At 36.5% G+C, this 23001-nt stretch overlaps 1 protein-coding gene across 1 annotated transcript in view; it reads left to right on the top strand.

Annotated features, from left to right (window-relative positions):
• The window catches only part of LOC149015547 (uncharacterized), a 72613-nt gene that overhangs the window by 14437 nt on the left and 35175 nt on the right, over positions 1 to 23001 (top strand). The window contains exons 5-19 of the mRNA XM_089155894.1: positions 1256 to 1372; positions 1905 to 2055; positions 7383 to 7630; positions 7751 to 7939; positions 10025 to 10101; positions 10187 to 10304; positions 11075 to 11158; positions 13766 to 13861; positions 13992 to 14093; positions 15631 to 15699; positions 16834 to 16929; positions 16996 to 17088; positions 19406 to 19519; positions 19687 to 19770; positions 19843 to 19971. Coding sequence (XP_089012020.1) covers positions 1256 to 1372; positions 1905 to 2055; positions 7383 to 7630; positions 7751 to 7939; positions 10025 to 10101; positions 10187 to 10304; positions 11075 to 11158; positions 13766 to 13861; positions 13992 to 14093; positions 15631 to 15699; positions 16834 to 16929; positions 16996 to 17088; positions 19406 to 19519; positions 19687 to 19770; positions 19843 to 19971 — 1767 coding nt within the window. The remainder of the gene's footprint in view (positions 1 to 1255; positions 1373 to 1904; positions 2056 to 7382; positions 7631 to 7750; positions 7940 to 10024; positions 10102 to 10186; positions 10305 to 11074; positions 11159 to 13765; positions 13862 to 13991; positions 14094 to 15630; positions 15700 to 16833; positions 16930 to 16995; positions 17089 to 19405; positions 19520 to 19686; positions 19771 to 19842; positions 19972 to 23001) is intronic.

Below are 23001 nucleotides of genomic sequence, written 5' to 3'. Positions count from 1 at the left end.
CAGCCCCTTCCTAACCCCCTCCCTTTACCAGAAATTTTCTGGAATTTTCGGACTTTTTCTTAAACCTAAAATTCGAAGTCAAATCTGGGGCAATCTAATCGTTAGATCTGTCCCAAAATTTAGGAGCATCTTCCCCCCAACCCTATGGCCCTCCATACTAATGTCAACCCAATCGAACCAAGCCCTAACCCTAATCAAGAGTCCTAAGCCAAGTAAGAAACCTAGTTTGAACCATAGCCTTAAAGGATTAATTTTGAGACTGTAAAACAAAATCAGAGTTAGTTCTAGCCTAACTGAACCCTGGAATCATTTCATACTCAGCCTTAGAAGCCTTAAAACATACCAAACCCTAACTTGTGAAAATCTGCACTTACACGGTGTTACACCTCTGTTAAAACAGAATACTTTTCATTAATTCCAGCCCCAGACCTAACCTGATCGAACCCTAAGACACTAGTTTTAAACCCAACTGTTAAACTCTGGATCTGGAATCAGCATTACGGCAAGCTTTTAAGTTCTAAAACTCTCTGCCCTTTTACCCTAAGCCTGGCCAAACCTTCCTAGATCCCTATCAAACTCTTGAGAACCCTAAAACCGACCCTAGATATATCCTATAGTATTAGTTTCCTTTGCTGGTAGATTCGGGGCAGCCCTTAATTTTAGGAAAATTATCATCATAAAACATCATCAAAACCCTAACCCTAAAATTGCATTTACATCAGTAGGCTTTACTTAACAGCTCAAACCTTTTGGGATAAGAAGTTGTCTCTTGGTGTCAGTCTCTCATAGCCTAGAGGTCGGGGTTTTCCTTGTAAAGTGCGAGGGAGTTGTGTTTTGTGCTGTGCTTGTGCCTCTTCTTGTGTGTCATGTGATGGCTTCAGCACACATTGGTGTCGCTTGCAGAATTGTGCATGTGGGTGTCTGCACATGGGGGTTGTTATTGTTGTTGATATACAATTTGAGCTTATGGGATTAGTGGTTGTAACAAAAATTTGTATCACTTTTGGACTCATCTTTAAGATACTTCCTATATTTTTTTTGGTGGTGAAAGTTGATTAGGGAGATGGCCATTGGGTCCTCTATCACATGGAAAGCATATGGTGCGAGATTACCGAAACATGTGATATGCTAGTGGGATAAATGAAACCAAAGTTCCTACCTTCCATTCATTTTTTTTTCTTCCTTCACATCCAACTTTTTAGATGCCCCCCTCTGACACGATGTGCTTTATTTATCCTTCATTGTATTTTTGCAGGCAATTCCTTTTCTTGTAGGTTGCCCAGCATGCTTGAGGAACTTTCTAAACCTCTTCTGTCAACTTTCCTGCTCGCCAGATCAGAGCTTATTTATTAATGTGACATCTATTTCCAAGGTCAGAAATTCCTATAAATCTACAGGCAGATTTTTCTTCTTCAATTTGACATTGTTTTGCATGATACATGATGCAATGCAAGCAGGTACCAATTTGTTTCTTTTTTGTATTCCAGATGTCTCGCAGGTTTCAGCATTTGGGTTGTTAAGTCAATTTTTACCTAATGGTGTTTCTTAGTGAAATGTTGCAGTCTATGTTCTATTTTCTATTGTCCCATTTTTTTGTTAGTTTATCAGATGTTCATATTTCTGATTATAGAAGTCCAACTCATGGACATTGTGATGGATTAAAGGTGTTTATATTTCTATACCATTTTGTACTTATGCCCACCCTTGGTTGCTTTCTGTTAGTAATATCACCAATGATCTCCCCTTTCTGCTGCGACTGTTGTTTTTCCCATGATAGTCAGTTGACATGATCGTCATGAGATGGACAGCAAGTTAGCCTGGTCATACAGATTACAGAAGGAACTTTTAGGTTTGTATACTTTATAGTTCCTGCAAGTAATATTTAGTTAATTGCTTTATTGCAGGTTAAAAACAATTCGACTGTGGATGGAATTGATTTTTACGTGACTGATGCTTTTGGTGAAGAGTTATACAACTCTTGCAAGGAAGTAAAGTTCGGAAGTATGAATAGTCGAGCCATGGATTTTATTGGAGCAGGAGCTCAAAATTTCAATGGTTAGGGATGATTTTCCTGACTGAAGGCAAACTGTCTTCTTTCTTCATCCTCTGTTTTCCCCTCTTCTTCTATCACTGTTGTTTAATATGACTATCTAATTAAAGAAGGAAATTATTGAAGCTATGTTTTGAAGATTGATATGAAATTAGTATACTCTTTGACTATTTGCATGTATCTATCCATTTGCTATATTGAAATGGTACTTTGGGATTTTCTTACTGTTAATTTTAGACAAGTGAAGGTATCAAAGTGCTGGTTTGTGATGAGGACATCAAGAAGAAATGGGAAGTCTATTTATCTAGCCTATTGAATGAACATACTTCAAGTATATGTGATTCAGTTGATTACATCATTACACCATTTTCTGTGGCACCAATTTTCAAACATACATACGAAGAATTTCGATGTTCGAAGTAAAAGAAGCTTTACGTAGGATAAACGTAGGCAAGACACAAGGTTTGATGAAATCCCAATGGAAGTATGTAAGAGCTTAGGAACACCAATTGACTGTCTTGGTGAGCCAAGTTCATGATTATGAGCACAAGGAAAATGGTAGATGAGTGGGGGAGAAGCATTGTGGTCCTAATTTACAAGAACAAAAGAGATACTTAAAGCTGTAATAACTGTAGAGGCATAACATTGATGAGTCATACTATGAGATTATGGGAGAGTAATTGAAACCCGTTTGAGATAAGAAACCACTATTACGGAAAACCAATTTGGTTCTATGTCGGGATGATCTACAATAGGAGCTATTTACCTTATTAGGAGACTTAGGAAAGGTATAGAGAATGTAGGAACGATCTTTATATGTTCTTTATTGACATAGAAAAAGCTTATGATAGAGTCTTTAGAGCATTATTTTGTTAAGTGTTAGAAAAAAGAAACATTGCAAGTAAATATATAGATATAGTTAAAGAGATGTATGATGGTGTAGTGACAAGTAAGCATGGTGGGGGACAAGGTGGTGAATTCCTGATTGCAGTGGGGTTACATCAGGGATCAGCTTTAAGCCCATATTTGTTTGCACTTATAATGGACGATAACCAAAAACATCCAAGTTGAGGCTCCTTGATGCATGCTTTTTGCTGATGATACCGTTTTGATAGATGAGACACAAGTAGGGGTTATTACCAAGTGAGAATCGTGGAGAGAAACTTTGGACTCAAAAGGCTTATAAGTAGAACGAAGATAGAATATCTAGTGTGTAACTTTGCTAATGATTGGATGGATGATGAAGTGGTGAAACTTGACGAACAATTATTTTAGGTACCTTGGCTCAATCGTAAATGAAAAAAGATGATATAGAGGATGATGTTTCCCAAAGAATTAGAGTAGGTTGAATGAAGTGGAGATGCACGTTCGGGGTCTTGTGTGATCAGCGTGTTCTTTAGAGCTCAAAGGAAGATTCTATACGACTGTTGTATGACTAACTATGATGTATAGTGCAATATGTAGGATTGTTAAGAAGCATCATATAGATAAACTCAGGTAATAGAAATGATGATGTTGAGATGGGTGAGTGGCCAAACTAGGAAGGATAAGATAATGAAGGATCATGTTAGAGCTGGTCTTGGAGTAGGTTTGATAAATGATTAGTGATTGAGGTGGCATAATCACAGATGCCTTTAAATACCTCTATATGGAGAAGTGGTTTAATCTAGTTTGAAGGAAGTAGAAGAACTAGGGGTATGCCTAAGATAACCTTAAGAGAAGTGATGCAAAATGATATGAATAGCTTAGGCCTTGCATCTAGTCTGGCCTCAAATTGTGCTAATTGGAAGGCAAGAACCCATATAGCTGACCCCATTTAGTTGAGAGAAAGGCTTATTGGTTGTTCTTCTTCTTCTTGTAATTTTAGACAAGTTTAACCTCCATGATCTTGTGCTTCAAGCTTTTCCTTTTGCTGTATTTGTTAAATTATATTTGTTCAGACTTATACACTTGTCCTATGATTAATGGTAATGAGTGGACTCTTGGAATGATATGGTAAAAATGTGATGGGTTTCTTATCGGACACATTGGGGTTGTCTACATGGATCTGATAATAGACAGAATAATTTGGGAACAAAAATCAGTCAGAATGGTGGGCAGAAGATGACAAGGTCTCAAGGGGGCCAATAGAAGATCAATTGAAGACATGGAAGAAAGGAAAGAAAGAGAAGGGGGGGGGGACAACATCAGAAACAAACTCTAGGGTGTTAATCCATCTTTGCTATGTTCTGCTTTTAAACTGTCTGACATGTTTGGTGCAAGGCTTCAAGAGGTGAATACAGAACATCATCAGTTCATCACAACAACAAAATGGTTTGATTGCATAAAGTTTTGATCTCTAGTCAGCTTTCTTTGCGGTCATACGGAGAGTAAGGCCTCAGTGACCTATGTCTTTCTTCACTGGTTCTGCTGAGGCCTTTTGGACATGCCCATACCACCTTGGACGAAAGTTTATCATTTATCGAAGTTTTACTCTTGGTCCAGCTCTAATACGACCATTCCAAATTTTCTCACTTCTCCATCATAACATCGTCAGCTTTGCAACATCCAGTTTATTTAATATTGCACTTCTTCATAGCTCAGTACATCTATATGTCATGGCTGGTGTAATGACAGTCATATAAAATTTTCCTTTGAGAAAAGGGACACGTTGATCACCTCTCTACTTTATCCACCTCTTCCATCAGGAAGTAATGCAAGTGCCAGAAATTATATGCTGAGAGCCTGAGAGCAGAGCCTATTTTAAATATAGGGGAAATGTTCTCTCTTTTTAGTACTCATTATTTATCTTACTCCCCTCTAAAGTTCCACCTCAGATTATCCTGAAAGAATGAATTATTGGCTCTCTTTTTCCCTGATATTTCAAAATGGCCAAATTACTCTTTAGTTTTGCCCCTTTCATCATTTAAAGCCTTCAATTTGTTGTTTCCCCTCCCCCCTTCATTTCTAATCTTTTATAAAATCCATTATTTAGTTTTTTTTCTTCTTTTTTTCTTTCAATTTTTTAATGTCTTCCTTTCTTTTTTGATGGATTCTTATAAAAGAGGGAGAAATAAAAAAGTGCATCTAATTGTGTCTTATGGATTATGATAAAAGACCGAGGAAGAAAACTAAAAGATAAATCTAAACACATTTAATGGATTCCTATAAGAAAGGAAGAAAGGAAAGATACAAAATAAATAAATAAATAAAATATTTCTATAAAATAAGGAGAAAGAAAAATAAAAAAATAAAAAATGCATCTAATTACGTATAACAAGATTCCTATAAAAAAAGGAGAAAAGGAAGAAAAAAAAAAAAAATAAACAAAGCATAGATTAAAGAGGTAAGAAAGGAGGATATTTTGGTCATTTTGAAATATCAAGGGAGAAGGAGAGGTAATGGTTAAGTTTTTTGAGGGAATCAGAGGTGAAATGTTTGAGAGGGGAGTAAGAGTAAATAGAGAGCAAGTCTAAGGGAGAGATAAAAATTTTCCCTAAATATAATTATAGATTCTAGATTGCATCCAGAGCCTAAGTGCAAATGCTTGGTTGTATTACTTATTCAAATATTTTTTAAATTCATAATTTGTTCTCTTTTATATTCATGGTCAAACTTTTTATGGACAAAAAGGAAATACGGATGATGTGAATTGTGAAGTTCTTAAAGAAAGGCGAAAAGTAAGAATGTATAACATTTTAATGTAACCAAATAATTGTAGGCTCTAATTATTTAATGGATAATAGTTGATAAAAGTGTATTATTATTTTCTGAATAAATTTGGTTTTGTGTTTATATAATTAAACGATAAAATGAAATGTCTCAACAATAGTTCAACTGACAGGAACAGATGATATTATCAGAAAAAGTGAAAGTAAAAATTAAAAAAATCTTGAATAATATGTGTGGGAAAAGGTTATTGATGGTTGATTCATGGCAGTGATGAAGCTCATGAGCATGGCCAGAAGAATTTCGTTAATATCTTGATGAAATTTCGAGAACTTGGAATGTATGGTTTGGTTGAAATGTTGGTATTTCTGTTTGAATCTTGGAAAATTTTGGTTGAATTCTTGGAAACTTTGGTAACATATATGTGATTCCCACTGAACGGAACATACTGAACCCACTTTTATGGAAACCATCTTTGCCTACCCAACCCACCAGCCATACATGCTGCCAGCTGCATTCATACGACTTGTTACAATGGATCAGTGAGTTTCTTTAGTCTGCTGATTCATAATTTTTGATAGGTATTCAAAGAACAAAGCACATTAGTTCTACTAGACTTCTACTAAGTACTTAGAATTTTGTATTAGTACTTTAAGAGACAATATGATTACCTATATGGAAATTATATAATCTATTGTTATGAATCTTTGTATTTGTTAATGATTTACTTCATTACTTGTATAAAGCTTTAAATTACTAATAATTTTTTGTCCTTTAGTACTTAAACAATGTGTGAATGTGTAAGTATGAAGGCTTAACTGTATAGTCAAGGGTGTGAATTTAAAATACCAATTTAGACAATTGTTTTTGCAGTATTATAATTAAATGTGTTACTATAGACTAAGTTTGGGTTTCTACACAGTCTAAGGCCTCAATTTGGCCTCTTAACTGTCTGAAACGACCCATCAAATTTGGCAGAAGGTACCACATTTTTGCTAGATATCATCGAAATTCCCTTATTCTGATCATCTTGGTAGGAACAGAAATACTGAAATGAAATTAAATGAAATTTTAAACCTTGCTCTTTAGTATATACAAGCTGGAATGACATGACCAACCTTTGGCGTGTAGATCTGTAGTTATACTAGATAATATGTGATTCCAATGTGGATTCCATTACACTCCTACCGCAGTCATCCATATGGTTGAATCTGGGAACTGAAGTAGAATCATGTTTCCTCCATTGATAGATGTATTGAGCTTCATTAATTATAAGTTAAGTGTACTTCTGAGTTCTGACATCAACTGTCCTTAGTCACTGGATTAGAGATAAAGGGAACAAGGATACACAATTCTTTCATTTACACTCATCAATTGATAGCAAGACTATTCTCAGGTGTAGGCTCACTTCCAGCCTGAATACTAGCCTCCCTTCTCTTTCTTTTTAAGAGACCACCCAGGCACTCAACTCCCACTCTTAAGAAGTTCATGTGCACGCATGCACATCGACCATCCTTAGGAATAGCCACCAAACACTCAATTTTCAACAATTGAATCCCCCATAAATGCATAGAATGTATTTTAACAGTATGCAGCACAATAGTTTCTTGTTTTTCTTGCAAGTTCTTTTGTATTAGCACTACTGATAATGGTTTCTGATTCCTTTTTTTGTTTTTGTGGGCAGAGTGGTTCTCATTTATAGGAATGCAAGCAGACCTGGGTGTTCCGGGTTCACCATATGCCATTAACTTCCGGACAAATATTTCTGAGCCCTCTGAAATGAAGCCTATGAATGTATCTGTTTATTCATGTGGTGACTCATCCTTGGGATGCTCTTGTGGTGATTGCCCAACTTCTCCATCATGCTCAAACACACCACCTCCTTCCCCACATAAAAAAGATTCCTGCTCAATTAGTATTGGGTCTCTTAAGGTCAGGTTCTTTCTCGCATGCTGCATATTCAATTTGAATTATGAAGCTTCAGATTCCAATGATTGTTCAATGAGCAACTTTCTTGATCGTTAGCTCAATTCTATTTCCTGGTGACTGCAGGTCAAATGTCTTGACTTTTCAATGGCCATCATATATGTTGTTTTGGTCTCTGCATTTTTCGGTTGGGGTTTGTTCCGTCGCACAACAAAAAGAAGCCCTGCTTCTAAGATGAAACCACTGTTGAATTCGGGTGATGAATGTGAACCGAATTTAGTTACCAAGCAGAAAGATGAAACGATGCCAATGCAGGTGCATACCAGCTTTTTTTTTTTACCCCCCCTCATGAATTGGTGAATGTTCCTCATCTATATATATATATATTGGGGGTGAGGGGATTAGAGAATATCATTAAAAGTTGAAATCAAAGGGTTGAACTTCACCGCTGAACAACAAATATCTCCATCTTAAAATATGTCAGTGATTGTACCAACAGTATGCACGATGTTTTGAGTACTCCAAATTAGTGTTTGAGTTCTTTATCTGTTTTGGTTCATCCATGAGAATTTGTCTTCCGTCAAATGTCTCGTCCTAATTGGGACTGCAAAATAAAACCAAAGAATGCCACGGAATTTTATATTAGTTGCATTCTGTATAAGTCTCAGGTCTGGGACCATTTACTCCTCGTTCTAGTTTGTTTGTTTTTTTTGTTGGGGGGGTTGGGGTGGGTGGGTGGGTTTCTTCTTTTGGCAGTCATTAAACCTGCAACCTATCTTCCTCAAGCTGATGCCCTTTTGAAAACAGTTTTTTCTCCTTGAGAAGAAGCCTCCCCTTACCTTCCCCCAAGGCTGCCTTGATTTCGGTTGACCTTTCCTAGCACCCAGCTCCAGAATCAGCCATTCAACCTTCTTGCGATCCAAAATCTGCAACCAAATCTGTAACTTCATTTCCTGGACTTTATTTGTGCAGTTTGGCATTTCCTTTTGAAGAAACTATCCCCAGTAGCCAATAGGGTACCTCCCTTTGATCCCAATTGCAGCCAATTATCCCCCTCTCGCCCTGATACAGTCCTGGGACAGGGACTGCTATGGTGGGCTTTCATTAAGGGGAATGAAAATAATAAGAAGACGAAGAAGGGGAACTGGGGTTTGGGGATTAGAAGACTAAAAAAAGAATTAGAGTGGGAATAACTGTTGTTGAAGATGTTCTTGAACAGCAATTTGAACGGTAGAAGAAACTCTTGGAAAAGAAAAGAGAAGAGTAGAGAAGAAACCACAGAAGAGAAGAGAAGAAATCAGAATTGGGATAGTACTCCCGTATGCACTGCCAAACAGCACTAAAAGTCATATTCATTAATCAAACTACCTCTAATTGATGGGAGGATGCATTACATATATATAAACTTTCTGAAATTCCTAATTTGACCAAAAAAAGGGCTTCTAGTCACTTTAAAAGACTCAAAAAGGTAAATAGAACTAAAACAGAATTCTATATAATTATTGAGTATCCTAATCTAACTCAAAACACTGACTTAAATATTTAAATTAACTACTAATCCCTTGTACCAGCGTTACCCCCACTTTATGGGCTTATAAATTAGGTCCACTGCATCAATAAACCCTAAACTAAAAGCCTTGCTGTCTATAGAACCCACGTCTGGTCTAAAATTAAGTATTTCAAAGCTGAGTTGACTCTTTTGGAGATTATTAACTGCATCAAGCCCCTTTGACCTATAATTCCTAATTTTAGGGGTCTTCTGTTGAGGCTCTAATTTGCAGCAGTCCTTCCCTATCCATGTCAGTCCTATATCTAAAGCCACACCTCAGATTGACCCCCCTAACCCCTCCAGATTAGCCCTATAGCCATACCTGAAAGTGCAGAACTCTGGTTCTGTTTAAGAGGATCCTAGTGTATTGTTGCCTTGCTAGGACTGTCCTAATCAAGGCTGCATCAGATCAACCATCATTCCAACCCCTCATCAATCTTCAGTCATTTTGATTGGGACAAAATTTCAGTAGTGACTAGAAAGTCTATGACAGAAATAGAAGTAGGTTAGTTAATCGTCTAAACTAAAAACACTTCAATACATTAGAAATCTGAAAATGGAATTGACCTTTGAATATATACTCTATAGGATTTTTTTTTAAATTGACTTTGATTTCTTTGGATTTCTAATTCTCTTTGTATGTGTGTGTGTGTATAGAAATTACACATTGAGGTGACTAATGCTCACAAAATCGCATTCAGGAAGCAAAGCATCTGTTAATCAATGAATCTCTATTTGCAGACCATTGAATCTGATTTAGTTTTGTAGTCTAAACTCCCAAGTAATCCCACACCTGACATGTCCATTGGTTGCACTGCATAATTGTTTAATATCTTTTTGGTGAACATCAGATGCATGAAGCGGCTCCTAGAGTGGTGAATGGAGTCCAACTTTCAGTTGTGCAGGGATACTTGGCAAGCTTTTACAGGTCCTTGCCTACTTATTCAATGGTCTGCTCAGTAGTATGATCTTGGTCTTCTCTTACAGTATGGATTGCCTACCTTGCTTTTCAGGAGATATGGAACATGGGTTGCTAGAAACCCAACTGTAGTTTTGTGTTCATCGTTGGCAGTGGTTCTTCTACTATGCTTGGGACTGATACGTTTCAAGGTGGAGACAAGTCCTGATAAGGTAACATGTTGGTTTGGGACATTTACGTATTTATCTATTTTATTATTATTATTATTATTATTATTATTATTATTATTATTATTATTTATACTAATCTATATCCTTTTTCTTGTGTATGTTATACTATGGATGCTTTTCATTTAATTTGTGCTTCGCTACACCTCTATTACTTTGACAAGTACTATTTAATTTTAAAGACTAATGAATGGAGTATTTGTGATATGCTTCAAATACAGAACCTGAAATTTTAATGTTTGAATTTTCTGTATTAATTACACATGCAGATACTGACTTATCCCCAGATGGTGTGGGGTATTGAAATTGTTAGTTATTCTCCTATCCCAGAAAAGGTTATTGCATTTACAAGCTTGGAATGGGTAATTCGTTCATTCAGAAATTGTATAAGAACATAATCTCAAGTTCTTGTCCTGTAAGATGGTAATATTGATATGCATACTTCATTGGGAGTTACTTCTCAGTAGTTACTTATCCATGTATCCTTTTCAATTCTGGAATCAGTTAAAAGTATACTGTTTTCTTTAGGTTGCTTGGAATTTCATTTCCAAGTCAAAGAATTAATATTTTTCATTGTATTTATCATGAAACTTCTATAATAACTTCAGTTATTTAATCCATGAATAATCAGTTGTAGACATGCATGGGGTTTGGGAGTAACTTCTCTACCCTTCTGATGATTGAACTTGTAGCTAGTTTGATCAGTTCAAGTTCTACCAGAAAGTTTAATCTGACTTCTACGCATAAAATTGCAGCTATGGGTGGGGCATGGGAGTAAAGCTGCAGAGGAGAAGCAATTCTTTGATAGCCACCTGGCCCCTTTTTACAGAATTGAACAGGTGTTTGTAATTTTGTATTCCTTTACTAGTTCTTCAATTTTGAGATTCTTAAATAGTGATTTATTTCTTTATTTATTTAATTTGTAATCACTTGTTTGTGTTGATTTGGTGGATGGACCTTCGGATCCCCCTTGCAAGATGGTTTATTTGTTTTAGGGGTTCAAAGTCATGAATGAACATAGTCAACACTTCAGCTGTTGTATAGATGCTCGAGAAGTAATCCTGTCCAACAGCTGACTGAAGTGTCGACAGTGTTAAACTACCATTGATGAAAGTTCTGGCTTTTGTTTAGTTGACATCTTAGTGGGGTACTTTTTTGTTACAGTTGAATAACTAAGTGAAATTTTGTATTTTATTAGTTTTGTTGAAAAGTAAAGTTTTGATCTCTAGGAAGATCCTATCTCGCTTTGCCTGAACTGCTGTTCCCATCTACACACACCCCTTGCACCACCAGCACTTCTCTCCCCAGCACTCACCCCCCTCCAAAATAAAAGGTAAAAGAAAGAAAACAAAGAGGAAAGAAAGGGTTACCTGCAATTATGTCTTCCTGTTGAAACCTGCTGCATAAAATTTAAATATGTTTTTTTCAAACTAAAGATATAGGAAGGCTGCTTCTACATTGTATTTTCCATTGTAGAGAATTATAATGGGTTTAGGTAGCGGCAAAACTCTGTTGATTTCAACTCCATTAAATTTTCACTTTTAATAGTTCCACCAATAATCCCATTTAGTTTGAACTTGGGACAAGGTTTCTTTTTGTTGTTGTAAGACATCCACTAATGGCGTAATTTGTCTCCATATCATGGATTGAGGTTTCGGTTTTGAGGCCGGTTTCGACTTGGCCAAAAAACTGAAATCTCCAAGCTTCGACCGAAATCTTCGGTCGAAACCTGGTACTTTTTTTTTTTTTTTGGTTTTGAAATTTGAGGTTTTGGGGCTTATATGACCTCCATTTCGTTTGATTTGTTGCCTCCTACCTATTTAAAGGATAATAAACACAATGAAACTAATAGTTTGCCCCAAAAAACCACCGAAAAGTTATCATTTAAGTATACTAACAAATGACTGGTTTCAACAAGTACAAATTGTATTTCATATAGGCTAGAATCATCAACATACATGAATTGTTTGATAGAATGGTTACATATACAATAAGTCAACAAAATACATTGACCAGATAGATCAAGTGATGGTGTCTCACTTATTTTAAGCTCAAGCCCGTACATCATGTATACATATGTATTCATAATTTAAAAAATAATTTTAAAAATCAGAAAATAAGAAAATGGTAGTAGTAATAAAAAAACAAGTTTAACAACACAATTATAGACCATTTTCCTAGACTAAACATATATTAATTTCAAAGCAATGCAAGATCATTTAAGGCATGAAAAAATTTGGAAGTTTGGAACTTTTGGGAATGGCTCATGCTTCACTTTGTTGTAGACGGATCATGGACACATGGACCATGATTAGCTGTTGTATCTTAAGAGATGTTTGAAGGCAAAAGAGGAGCAAAAGAGGTGTTTGAAGGCAAAGGAATTGTGGATATTAGCTGAAAATGGGGTAGAAATCAACAAAAACTAAGGAAAAACAAGTTGGAGTGTTGAAACCTAGCTAGGAAACAGAGGAGAAAATGGTTGAAACCTGCGATATTTTGTAGGCTTTGATTGAAAGTAATGGATTTTATAAAAGAAATGGATCAAAACTGGTAGTTGAAATTTCGGTATGTTTTGGTTGAAACATTGCACCGAAACAAAGTCTGCCTAGTTTCGTTTCAATTTAAAAAGTGTGGGCATTTCAATTGAAATTTCGAGGGTTTCAATCGAAATTTATTCCATGCTCCATATCTTTGGGTTTGAATAAACTATATCTTGAATGATTGCTAGGATGATACACTGAAAAACTCAGAATACAGAAGGGGTGATGTCCACAACATTCTTGTTTTGATTTTCTGTTCCATGTTTATGGTGCAGGCTTTAGAGTTTGACATGGTCTTGATACTTTTATCAGTTCAGCATGTAATATTATTTCTCTCATCTTTATTTAATATGCTTCGGCTGAGATTATAGCTCATTATGGTTGATGGGTTAAGCTCTTTAGGTAAATTTCTCCTCTTGGGAGGAAGGGGGTGGGGTTGCTTATAACTTGTTATGATGGATATTAAGGGAGCACCTAACTATTTTGCTTCATCCTAAAATTTCAATTTAATTTTGGACACAGACATGTTTGGTGCTGTGTCAGAATGTTTTTCTTCTTCTTATTTTCAGTTGAAAAATATAATTTCTCAAATCTCATATGAATGGTATGCATCTTAGTGCCAGATTTTGGATCTCATTTGATGTTAAATTAGTACTTTATTGTCCTCATGATATTCTAGAAACCGGCAATCAGGATTGAGGTTGTATTCAACTAACTTCCCTATTTTGTAGTGTGGGTTCATTTTTAAAATTGTATTTTGAACTTTTAAGAAATTCGTTCATTCCTTGTCATGTCTTGATTTTTCAGTCTTTGCTACTCTTTTAAGTTTATATTCTCAAATTTCTCTATCATATCATAATTTCACATGAAAATTGATGGCCACTGATTATCTACTTTCGTTTTCAGCTTATATTAGCTACTAAACCAGATTCAATGCATGGGAAGTCACCCAGTATTGTTAAAGACGATAATATCCAGCTACTCTTTGAAATACAAAAGAAGGTATCGTTTTACCTTGATTCGTGTACCATGCAGTCAATTAGTTATCCTAAGAAACATGCTTTACCACTTCCTTATTTGTACTTTATTATATTTTCTCAGAGAATGAGGACTATTTCTCCTAACTTGGCAGGTTGATGGAATCCGTGCTAATTATTCTGGCTCCATGGTCTCTATAACTGACATTTGTTTGAAGCCATTTGGTCAGGATTGTGCGACTCAAAGCATTCTGCAGGTATTGTTTTTCCATAGTTCTTCAAGAATGTTTGTTTCTCTTCTTGGGTAAATATTCCTATCGTTGGGGGAGGGGGGTGGGGAGTCAATGGGATCATGATCCCGTGCTGATAGGTTTTTTAGATACCACAATACCTGGTGGACTGTTGTTTTGGGCTATATATTACTGGTTGAAATTATAGTTGGAGGTTGAGCTCAGAACTTTGTTTAAATGGACATTTGGTTGAAATTATAGTTGTAGGTTAAGATCAGAACATTTTTAATTTGTGTATCCTGTTCTTAAGTGCATTTTTACCTGCATTTCTGTCGTGAGGATGGATATAATACATGCTGTTGTCACATCCATTTGAGTTACCAAAATTGCTAATTGAGGATGGATATAATACATTGCCTTTAGTATGTTCTTCTTCCTTTTCCACCCTCGTGACTGTAGGGATGGGACCCGGACACATCTGGGTCCAATAACTTGTCACGTATTATAAGTATTGATACTTGAATGGAGCTAGATCCTGATTCCTGCCTGGGCAACAATCTCGTTCAGATTGCATTGGGTATTAATATGAGGATTGCACCACTTCAGATTACTCTTTTGGTAGCTTATCTTGAATTGGGGTTACCTCCAATGCAGCTCTAGTATGATCATTCCTGGTTTTGCCACACATCCATCTGAGTATCCTTACGTTCACTATGCTTTATCTAAATCTCATTTCTTTGCCCCCCAGGTCCCTGTCTCATTCATCATAGAGGTCGTATGAGTGTCCTGTAAAATTTTCCCTTAAGCTATAAAGGACTCCATTAATAAACACTGGATACTCCTTCTAGACTTCATCCATTCTACTTCAGTTCTGTTGACATCTTGTTCTCAATCACCTTACTGATTGTAGATCCTTGTTTCTTTTTTTCCTTTTTTTTGGGGGGGGGGGGGGGGGGGGGGGGGGGGGGGGATGAGTCTGATGATAGATCCTGGATGCCTAAAAATGATCAGTTTACAGCATCTCCTACTCATCTACAAGAGCCAATCTTATACAGCATCTGAAGAGTCATGGAAATGATCAAATCATGGTGGACCATAATTGGTTTTGGCCTTGACACGTGACTGATCATCAATTCACATGTTTCTCTATCTATAGAATGAGTTGCATAGCCACATCGGTTATCTATTGATTATATCCTGCTTTGACGGATGAAGATGTGAATGTCAACCAGATGGTAGGCATACATTTCGTATGTGGCTCAAAATTTTACATCCAGGTTACCTAGTTATTGCTGTATGGTCAATAGTTTGAGCAATGAGAATCAGGCATCAGCCGCATCACTGATGCTGGAACATGATTTGACCATTTAGGAAAGCTTTTCTAGCTCGTGTATGGGAGATTTTTTGCCTTTTCCCTTGCTCCCACTTTTCCTGTTTAATTCCTGTCATGTGTATTCTGTAATAGTCTTATTTCAGTAAATGAGGTACATGCTTTGGAGATCTACTGATCTTTCTTTAGTACTTTGGGAGATTAACAGATCTTACTTCCTTTTACCCTTGTCAGTTTTATCAAATGGACCCTGAGAAGTATGACGAATATGGGGGAGTTGATCATGCTGAATATTGCTTTCAGGTATTATTTGGATATTTTTAGGCTTATAAACAGGGACAACAGAATGTGTTTCTTTTCTTTTTAAATATCTTTCGACTTTCTTTATGCATGTTGGTTTCATTTTCGGTCATTCCACATCATTGGTCCCACTGGATCCATTTATAGCTGGATCTTCTTTAGTGTATGAGTTTACTTCTCCAGTCTTTCTTAATAGCCTCAACATGGTTTTTATCTGCCTTAAATTATAGAGTAGAGTTTGACCACAGATGAGGGTGGTTCTGGTGCAATGACAGGGTTGCTCAATTCTTGCCAAGTTATGGTTCATGCCTGGAAACAGCCTCTATGCCATTGGAGTAAGGCTGTGTAGAATGATCCTCCCAGACCCTACAATGGCAGGAACCTTTTGCAGTTGATATGAAAGAGAAGATATTGATTTATAAAAAAGTGCTTACCCAGTGCAAGAGGCTACTGTCACTGTTCAGTATGTGAATAGCCTACCCTTGCATTTGCAAAGAGGCTGTTCCTGACTCCAACCTGCGACCACTTGATCATCATGGAGCAGCCTCTCATGTTGCATCAAGTTCCACACTCCTACTTTGTGATTTGAACCTTTGGAGGGTGTGAAACTGTGTTCATTTATTCTTATATTGTTTTCTTGTTTGTGTTTCTTTGCTAATGAATTATTTTATTCAACCATGTATCCCTACATTGTAGGCCACGTCATTTTCTATCGCCCAGGGTGGGGGGGAGGAGCTTGTTCAACCGTGTATCCTAGCTTGATAGAACTTTCTTACTCCCCGCCTCCTTTTAGTTTTTAAAAACTTTTATAATGATTCCTGGGCTGGCCCATCCTTGAGGCTTTTAATGACTGGTGCAAAACCCAGCTTGGTCTGAGATTTGACCCCATGAATGGATGTTGACATGGACAACTTCTCATCTGAACTTGGCCCCATCAAACATGACCACATGCCAGTAAATGTCCTGTAGGTATTTTTTTTTACTATGCTATAGCATGCTTCATTGTTTGAGCAGATAATTTTCTTGAGTTATTGTTCTTCTACGAATCACAATCTTGATTGTGGCCATTTTATAGACTGATATTCTCATGTTAAAGAGGATGCCAATTGATATTCCTTTGCACTTTCATGTCTCCAGCATTACTCCTCCACAGAGACATGTATGAGTGCATTTAAGGGTCCACTTGATCCAAGCACAGCTTTAGGTGGATTCTCTGGGAATAACTATTCAGAGGTAACACTTCATCCTTAGCTGAGATGACTGGTGCACAATTATTCTATCATTTGTTTTTCATGGCAGGCTTCGGCATTTGTTATAACCTATCCTGTAAACAATGGCGTGGAGAATGGGAAGGCTGTGGCATGGGAGAAGGCTTTCATTCAGTTGGTGAAGGTTTCTTTTTATGATCCCTGTTCATCATGTTTCTTTTTGTTTATGAAATTTAGGTGGATTTTCCTCTGCTTTGTCATGATTGCTCTGATCTTTCACAGTCATTGTCAACCTTTTTGGTGAACTGAAGTATTTTTTCCCCTATGCCATAACATTGAAGGTCATATTCTTCTAGGAATTTTCTTCTAGAACATACTATTGATCAGTAGTAGCCAGTTTCTGCTCTTTATATTTTGAAATTTCAATTTTTCTATACAATGGACTATGACAGATAAAGCATACCTACAACCTCTGAATGATATTTTACAAGTGATGCTGGGACTACTTTTTCTGGCCCTGACCCAAGTACTGAGTGTCACTTTAAGACAGTTTTCTCATTATTGGAACTCAACTCTCAAGGATTGACCCTCTTTGTTGCGCTATGAAATAATATAATGAAGAAATTTTATTTAAATAAAGAACTATGGCAAAAAAAAAAAAAAAAAAAAAAAAAAAATCTAGTAGTAGAACAGAATATGCAGTTGTGACTTGCAATTCATAGTTAAAACTTTGTAGAAATTGAATCTGTACATTTCTACAAAAAGGAAATAACAGGTTAAGATACAATTATTTATCTACATTGGTAGCCCTTCACAGGACCTTCCAGATATTAAAGTCTTCCATAGCATAGTTCAAAGGGCATATCCTTCACCACCTTTTACTACCTGGCCTATCTTGAGCCTCTTCCTCTCCACCCAATCCTTCACGGGCACATTTTGGTATCTCACATCTGCCTTCTCTGTTGCAATGGGACTGAGGATATAAACCACCGTTCTTCTCCTGTCCCTTCACTAGTTCCATGCAGCTTAGAGCAATAGTATCCGTTTGGCCTTGTAACAGATGTCCTTCTGTCTTTGATTGGAAAGGGTGCTGTATGCTTTCCTTCTTCTCTGGTTCCCCTATTTGTGACACTTTTAGCAAACTGATGTTTGGTGCATAATCCCAGAAAATTGACTACCAAATCCACTTCTGTCCGTCAGATTTGGAAGGCCATCTTCAGATGTTAGTTCCAAGCTTCGTTTGGTCTCTGTTAAACCTATAGTAGATTTCTCAAGCTACAGGCCCATTGTTGTTACCTGAGGCTTAGATATTTCCCTGCTCCTTTCTCTTTAGCTTCTCTCTTAGCCTGGGAGCTTTCCTTTTCTTCCACAAGCACCACCACCAAACCACCATCTCCAGACCTCCCACATACACCCTTCTTTTGGGGCTTATTAAGTAATTATCTATACCCAGCCTTAAAAAGAAGAGGAAGAAGAAGTAGAAAAAGGAAGAAAGAAACAGAGAGAGATGTCTGTATTTGAAAGATGAATGTCTTGTTGACATTTTACATATTGGACCACTGTCTTTACTCTTAGAACCTTAAAGCTTGTTTCTAATTATCAAATAGCTATAACCTGTTCACTGTCACAAGACTCACAACCAAAAACAGGGAAAACAATTAATTAACTTTATCCAATTCTAGCTGTTGGATTTGAGTCTCCTCCTTTCATCTCATTAATTAGTTCATAGCCTGCAGATTCATTTATTTGATCTGCATTAGCCTTTCCCTTGCTAATGTGATTTTTATAGTCTTTCATGCAGTCTTTTTCATCCCATGAGTCATTACACTGGTTGTATTGTGCTTGAAAATGAATGCAATGTCTTCCAACCTTGTGTATATCGAAATTCTAAAGTTCGCCTGTTAGTTAAACCATTTAATCTGTTTTTCAGTGAAATTTTGTTTATCTCCTTCTAAGAGAAATGCACCTTAAAACGGTCTATTGAAAATTACTTTTTTCCGTCTTTATACCAGTTTTGTTGTGACCTTCAGATTAAAATTTCTAGGAATTTTAGGTTCTTTATCATGATCATTTTGATCTATTTTCTATGTTTTTTTGCCTCATTTTGTTCTTGTGTTATGCTTTTCTCCTGTACTTCATAAAGTTCAGGAATACAATGTCAGATTACACATTTTACTCATTGTTGAGTTGGTATTAACTTATCAGTTGAACAATGAAGTGAAATGTACGGCAAAATTGTCCGAAGACATTTGCAGTTAAGCAATTTGAAAATCTGTTACGAGTATTCCAGTTTGAAAGCCCCTGGAGGGCCTCTCTCTCTCTCTCTTATATACTTGCACTGTTGTCACTGTATGATCTTTTCCTGTATAGGTTGCCTTTTGTGTTTTCCTTAGTTGTTAATTTTCTTTTCTCTTATTTTTCTACTTGTTTACTTTATGCTTATAAATTTCTTCTCTTTCCCTTGGATGAGTGCAAGCCTTTCATTTAGTTCTCTGTGGCAGGAAGAGATCTTGCCCATGGTTCAATCTAAAAATCTTACATTATCCTTTTCATCGGAAAGTTCAATTGAGGAAGAACTAAAGAGAGAAAGTACTGCAGATGTCATTACAATTTTGGTGAGTGTTCGTGGATTTTGAATTAAGTTCTCTTTGCCAGTGAGATTAAATTCCCTGGGGTTATTTCCACTTCTATGGAGACATAGTCATTATCACTTGGTCCTGTCTTTTTAGTTATTTTATCTGTTCTGATTTGCATCTATGTTTTGAATCTTGTTTGTACTCAGATAAGCTATCTTGTGATGTTTGCCTACATATCTATAACACTAGGAGATGCACATCGTATATCTTCCTTCTACATTTCATCCAAGGTATGGTTTTTGGAAGCTATCCAGAAATTAGTTTGGGCATTGTCGATTCTGAGTGGATGAATTGGATTGCAGGTGTCGCTTGGACTTTCAGGAGTTCTAGTTGTGATGCTCTCTGTTCTTGGATCCGTAGGATTCTTCAGTGCAATTGGAGTTAAATCAACACTAATTATAATGGAAGTCATCCCATTTCTTGTTCTAGCTGTAAGTTCTTTCCTGTTAAGTATTACTGTTAGAGCTTTTTCATGAGAAAGACATGTGATTGTTGCTCTAGGTCAGTTATGACTGGCACTTGTAAGCTAGTCACTAAGTCATGATCCATACTGAGTTAAGAAATTCTTAGTTGGCTTGAAATTTGTATCATGTTACTAAGATAAAAGCGGGGTAATGCACAATCTAATATGTAGACAGCCTAAAACAGTAAGTTTGAACATTTCAAATGGAGACTGTAAAACTGTAATAGATGTGTCAAATTAATCATTCTGGCTTAAAATTTCTTATGAAGATTTTAATGGACTCACTATAACTTTCATTTGAGAAAAAATAAAGATCATTACTTCTTTTCCCTTGCTTTTCCTGCAATTTTCTTAGCTTCATTTCTATCCAACCTATACCTTTGAAGATCCTTAGCATCCTTAGTTCTTTGCCATGTCTTAAAACTAGCTTTCTTATTCCTAATGGCAGCTGGAACCTCACTATCCCACCACCAAGTCTCTCTATAAAAATGGACCTTTCTTTTTGATTCACCTAAGACATCTTTAGCCACCTTCTTGATACACATAGCCATCTCATTCCACATTGCATTAGTATCGCCCTTAAAATCCCACTTTCCTTGTTTGACTACTTCATTAGCGAAGGATTTGGAGCACTCTCCTTTCAAGTTCCACCATCTTATCCTGGGATAGTTAACATTGCACCTTTTATGAGTTTTTAAGGTTAGGCACATATCCAATACCACAAGTCTATGTTGTGCAATTAAGCTTTCCCCTAGTATCACCTTGCAATCCTTGCACAACAATCTATCAGTCCTTCTAGTTAGGAAGAAATCTATTTGGCTTCTATGATGTCCATTTTTGAAAGTAATTAAATGCTCCTCTCTCTTTTTGAAGTAAGTATTTATAATTGATAGATCAAAAGCAACAGCACAATCTAAAATTGAGATCCCTTCCTCATTCCTCTCTTCAAAACCATATCCTCCATGTACACTCTTATAGCCTCTTTGATCTTTTCTAATATGTCATCAACCAATCTGAAATTGAAGGCTGAAAGTGTGAGAGAAAAAAATCTTCAATAATAACCCTCTAGACTGAATTGCATAATCAGTGTATCAACATTAAAGAGTCCTGGTAATGTTTAGACTCTGTAATTAATCTATAGATTCTAAATTTGAAACACATAGTCTGATAGAAGACAAAACCAATTACTAAGGAATAAAACCAGTATGCAATCACCCTCAAATTAGAATTTCATAATGGAGATAGAATGGAAGAGTGGTTATGGCATAATCTGGTGAGAAATATCAACAAACACATATGATTCCCACACACAGAAGTGAAGAACAGACTCCATACAGAATTAAGTATAAGGCAACAGACGATGATGTTTAAATGATAAAAACCATATAAACATGAGATATAAAACCTGTCAAGATTCCCACACACATATGATTGAGCTATCAACTTAAATGTAAATAAGAATCTAAAGGTTTACACCTATCTGAAATCAAGCATAACACAAGGTAGTATAATTTAAACCCAAACAGATATGTGTATCCACAACATTCAGTATAACACACATTAATGTTGAAAAAACTGCAATGTATTAACTATAATCAAGCATGCAAACATTGTGATTATTCAATTTGATAAAATAGTAAAATTTTTGTGCATGGCATGCTAGCCTGGTTACCACAAGGAGATACTTCAACATATTCAAACAGTACTAAATGTGGGGCCAGCGACCTCATTGGAGTCTTGTCTAATTTTCAGATTGGCTGCTTTGGGCTCAAACATGAGATTTTGAACTAGAGCCCCTCCATTCAACACTATAGGTTAGGCCAATATTCAATCCTGCAGTTACACCTCTAACACATTCTGAATGAACATATCAAACAAAGGCGAGCAGTATAAGCCCTTCTCCGGCCTGGGAAAAGCAGCGAACTCTAGAAGCTAGGGCTTTGTTCACCTTTGGACATGAACACTATTCCGTTCTCAGCGGAAACTACAACAGCTGAGAAGCTGAAGAGACAATATAATGTGGGAAGTGCAATTAATTTAAGGTCCACAACCCAGGAAGGTTACACACGGGGAAAAAGAGGATGAAAAGGAATTCTTATTCAGCTGTCTTGTACTGAGTGAAAGAATACGGATGGCGACTGTTGAGCGAAGTGGGAAAAAATAGAGTAGAGACGAAAAAATGTGAATGTGTTGATACATAGTACATTATGAAGGTCTTGACAAATAAATACAGAAACATTGTTCACTCTATATAGAAGAACTTTGCTAACCTCAAACAAGAAGGTTTAACACGAAATCAGAAAAAACAAGTGAAGCCGAGGGAAACCGCTCATATTCATAAGAATCATAACACATGTTAAATTCACTCCCACCACTAACCACTATATTATGAAAACAAATATAGCTTATCAGATTAATATCAAGCACATTTTACTAGCACAAATGAATGAGGGAACTTAACTCATAGAAAAAGACAAGAGCACTGCGACTAACTATAGATGAAAAAGTCTAAAGAGACTGAGAATCAAGTGCACTATGGAAGTACGGATATGGACATACAAGGTACTCAAGAACTACAATTTCATGATCTTAGATTGCCAAAAAAAATGGATTGACAACAAAAAATTAATCTACTCTGCATCAATGACACTCATATGTATTCATGGCATTAAGAAGTAAGGACACATTTCACCGCAAATATTGGAACGACTTCCAAGATTGTGTCAATGAAAAAAATCCTTTTTAAATGCTGGAGAGCCCCACCAGAAGTGAGAAAACCCTAGTTCCAATTTATCTTAATTTTGATTCAAGGTTGATCCCAACCTCTAGACAGCACTGAAATCATACAGAACTGAACGAAATGAATACGAGAAGAGAAAGAGCGAGGGTGTTTACCTCATCCGGCCCCGGAGCTGTAAGGCCTGGCGTTGTAAGAAGCAAGGTGCGACGGCAGCTAGGTACGAAGATAGCTACGACACTAAGCTTCAGCTCTCATTCT

The sequence above is a fragment of the Hakea prostrata genome, chromosome 5 (genome assembly GCF_041222555.1).
Source record: "Hakea prostrata isolate BN-2017 chromosome 5, UWA_Hpros_2, whole genome shotgun sequence".
NCBI lineage: Eukaryota > Viridiplantae > Streptophyta > Magnoliopsida > Proteales > Proteaceae > Hakea > Hakea prostrata.
Note: the sequence above shows the minus strand (reverse complement) of the source record. Positions and strands in the feature narration are given on the sequence as shown.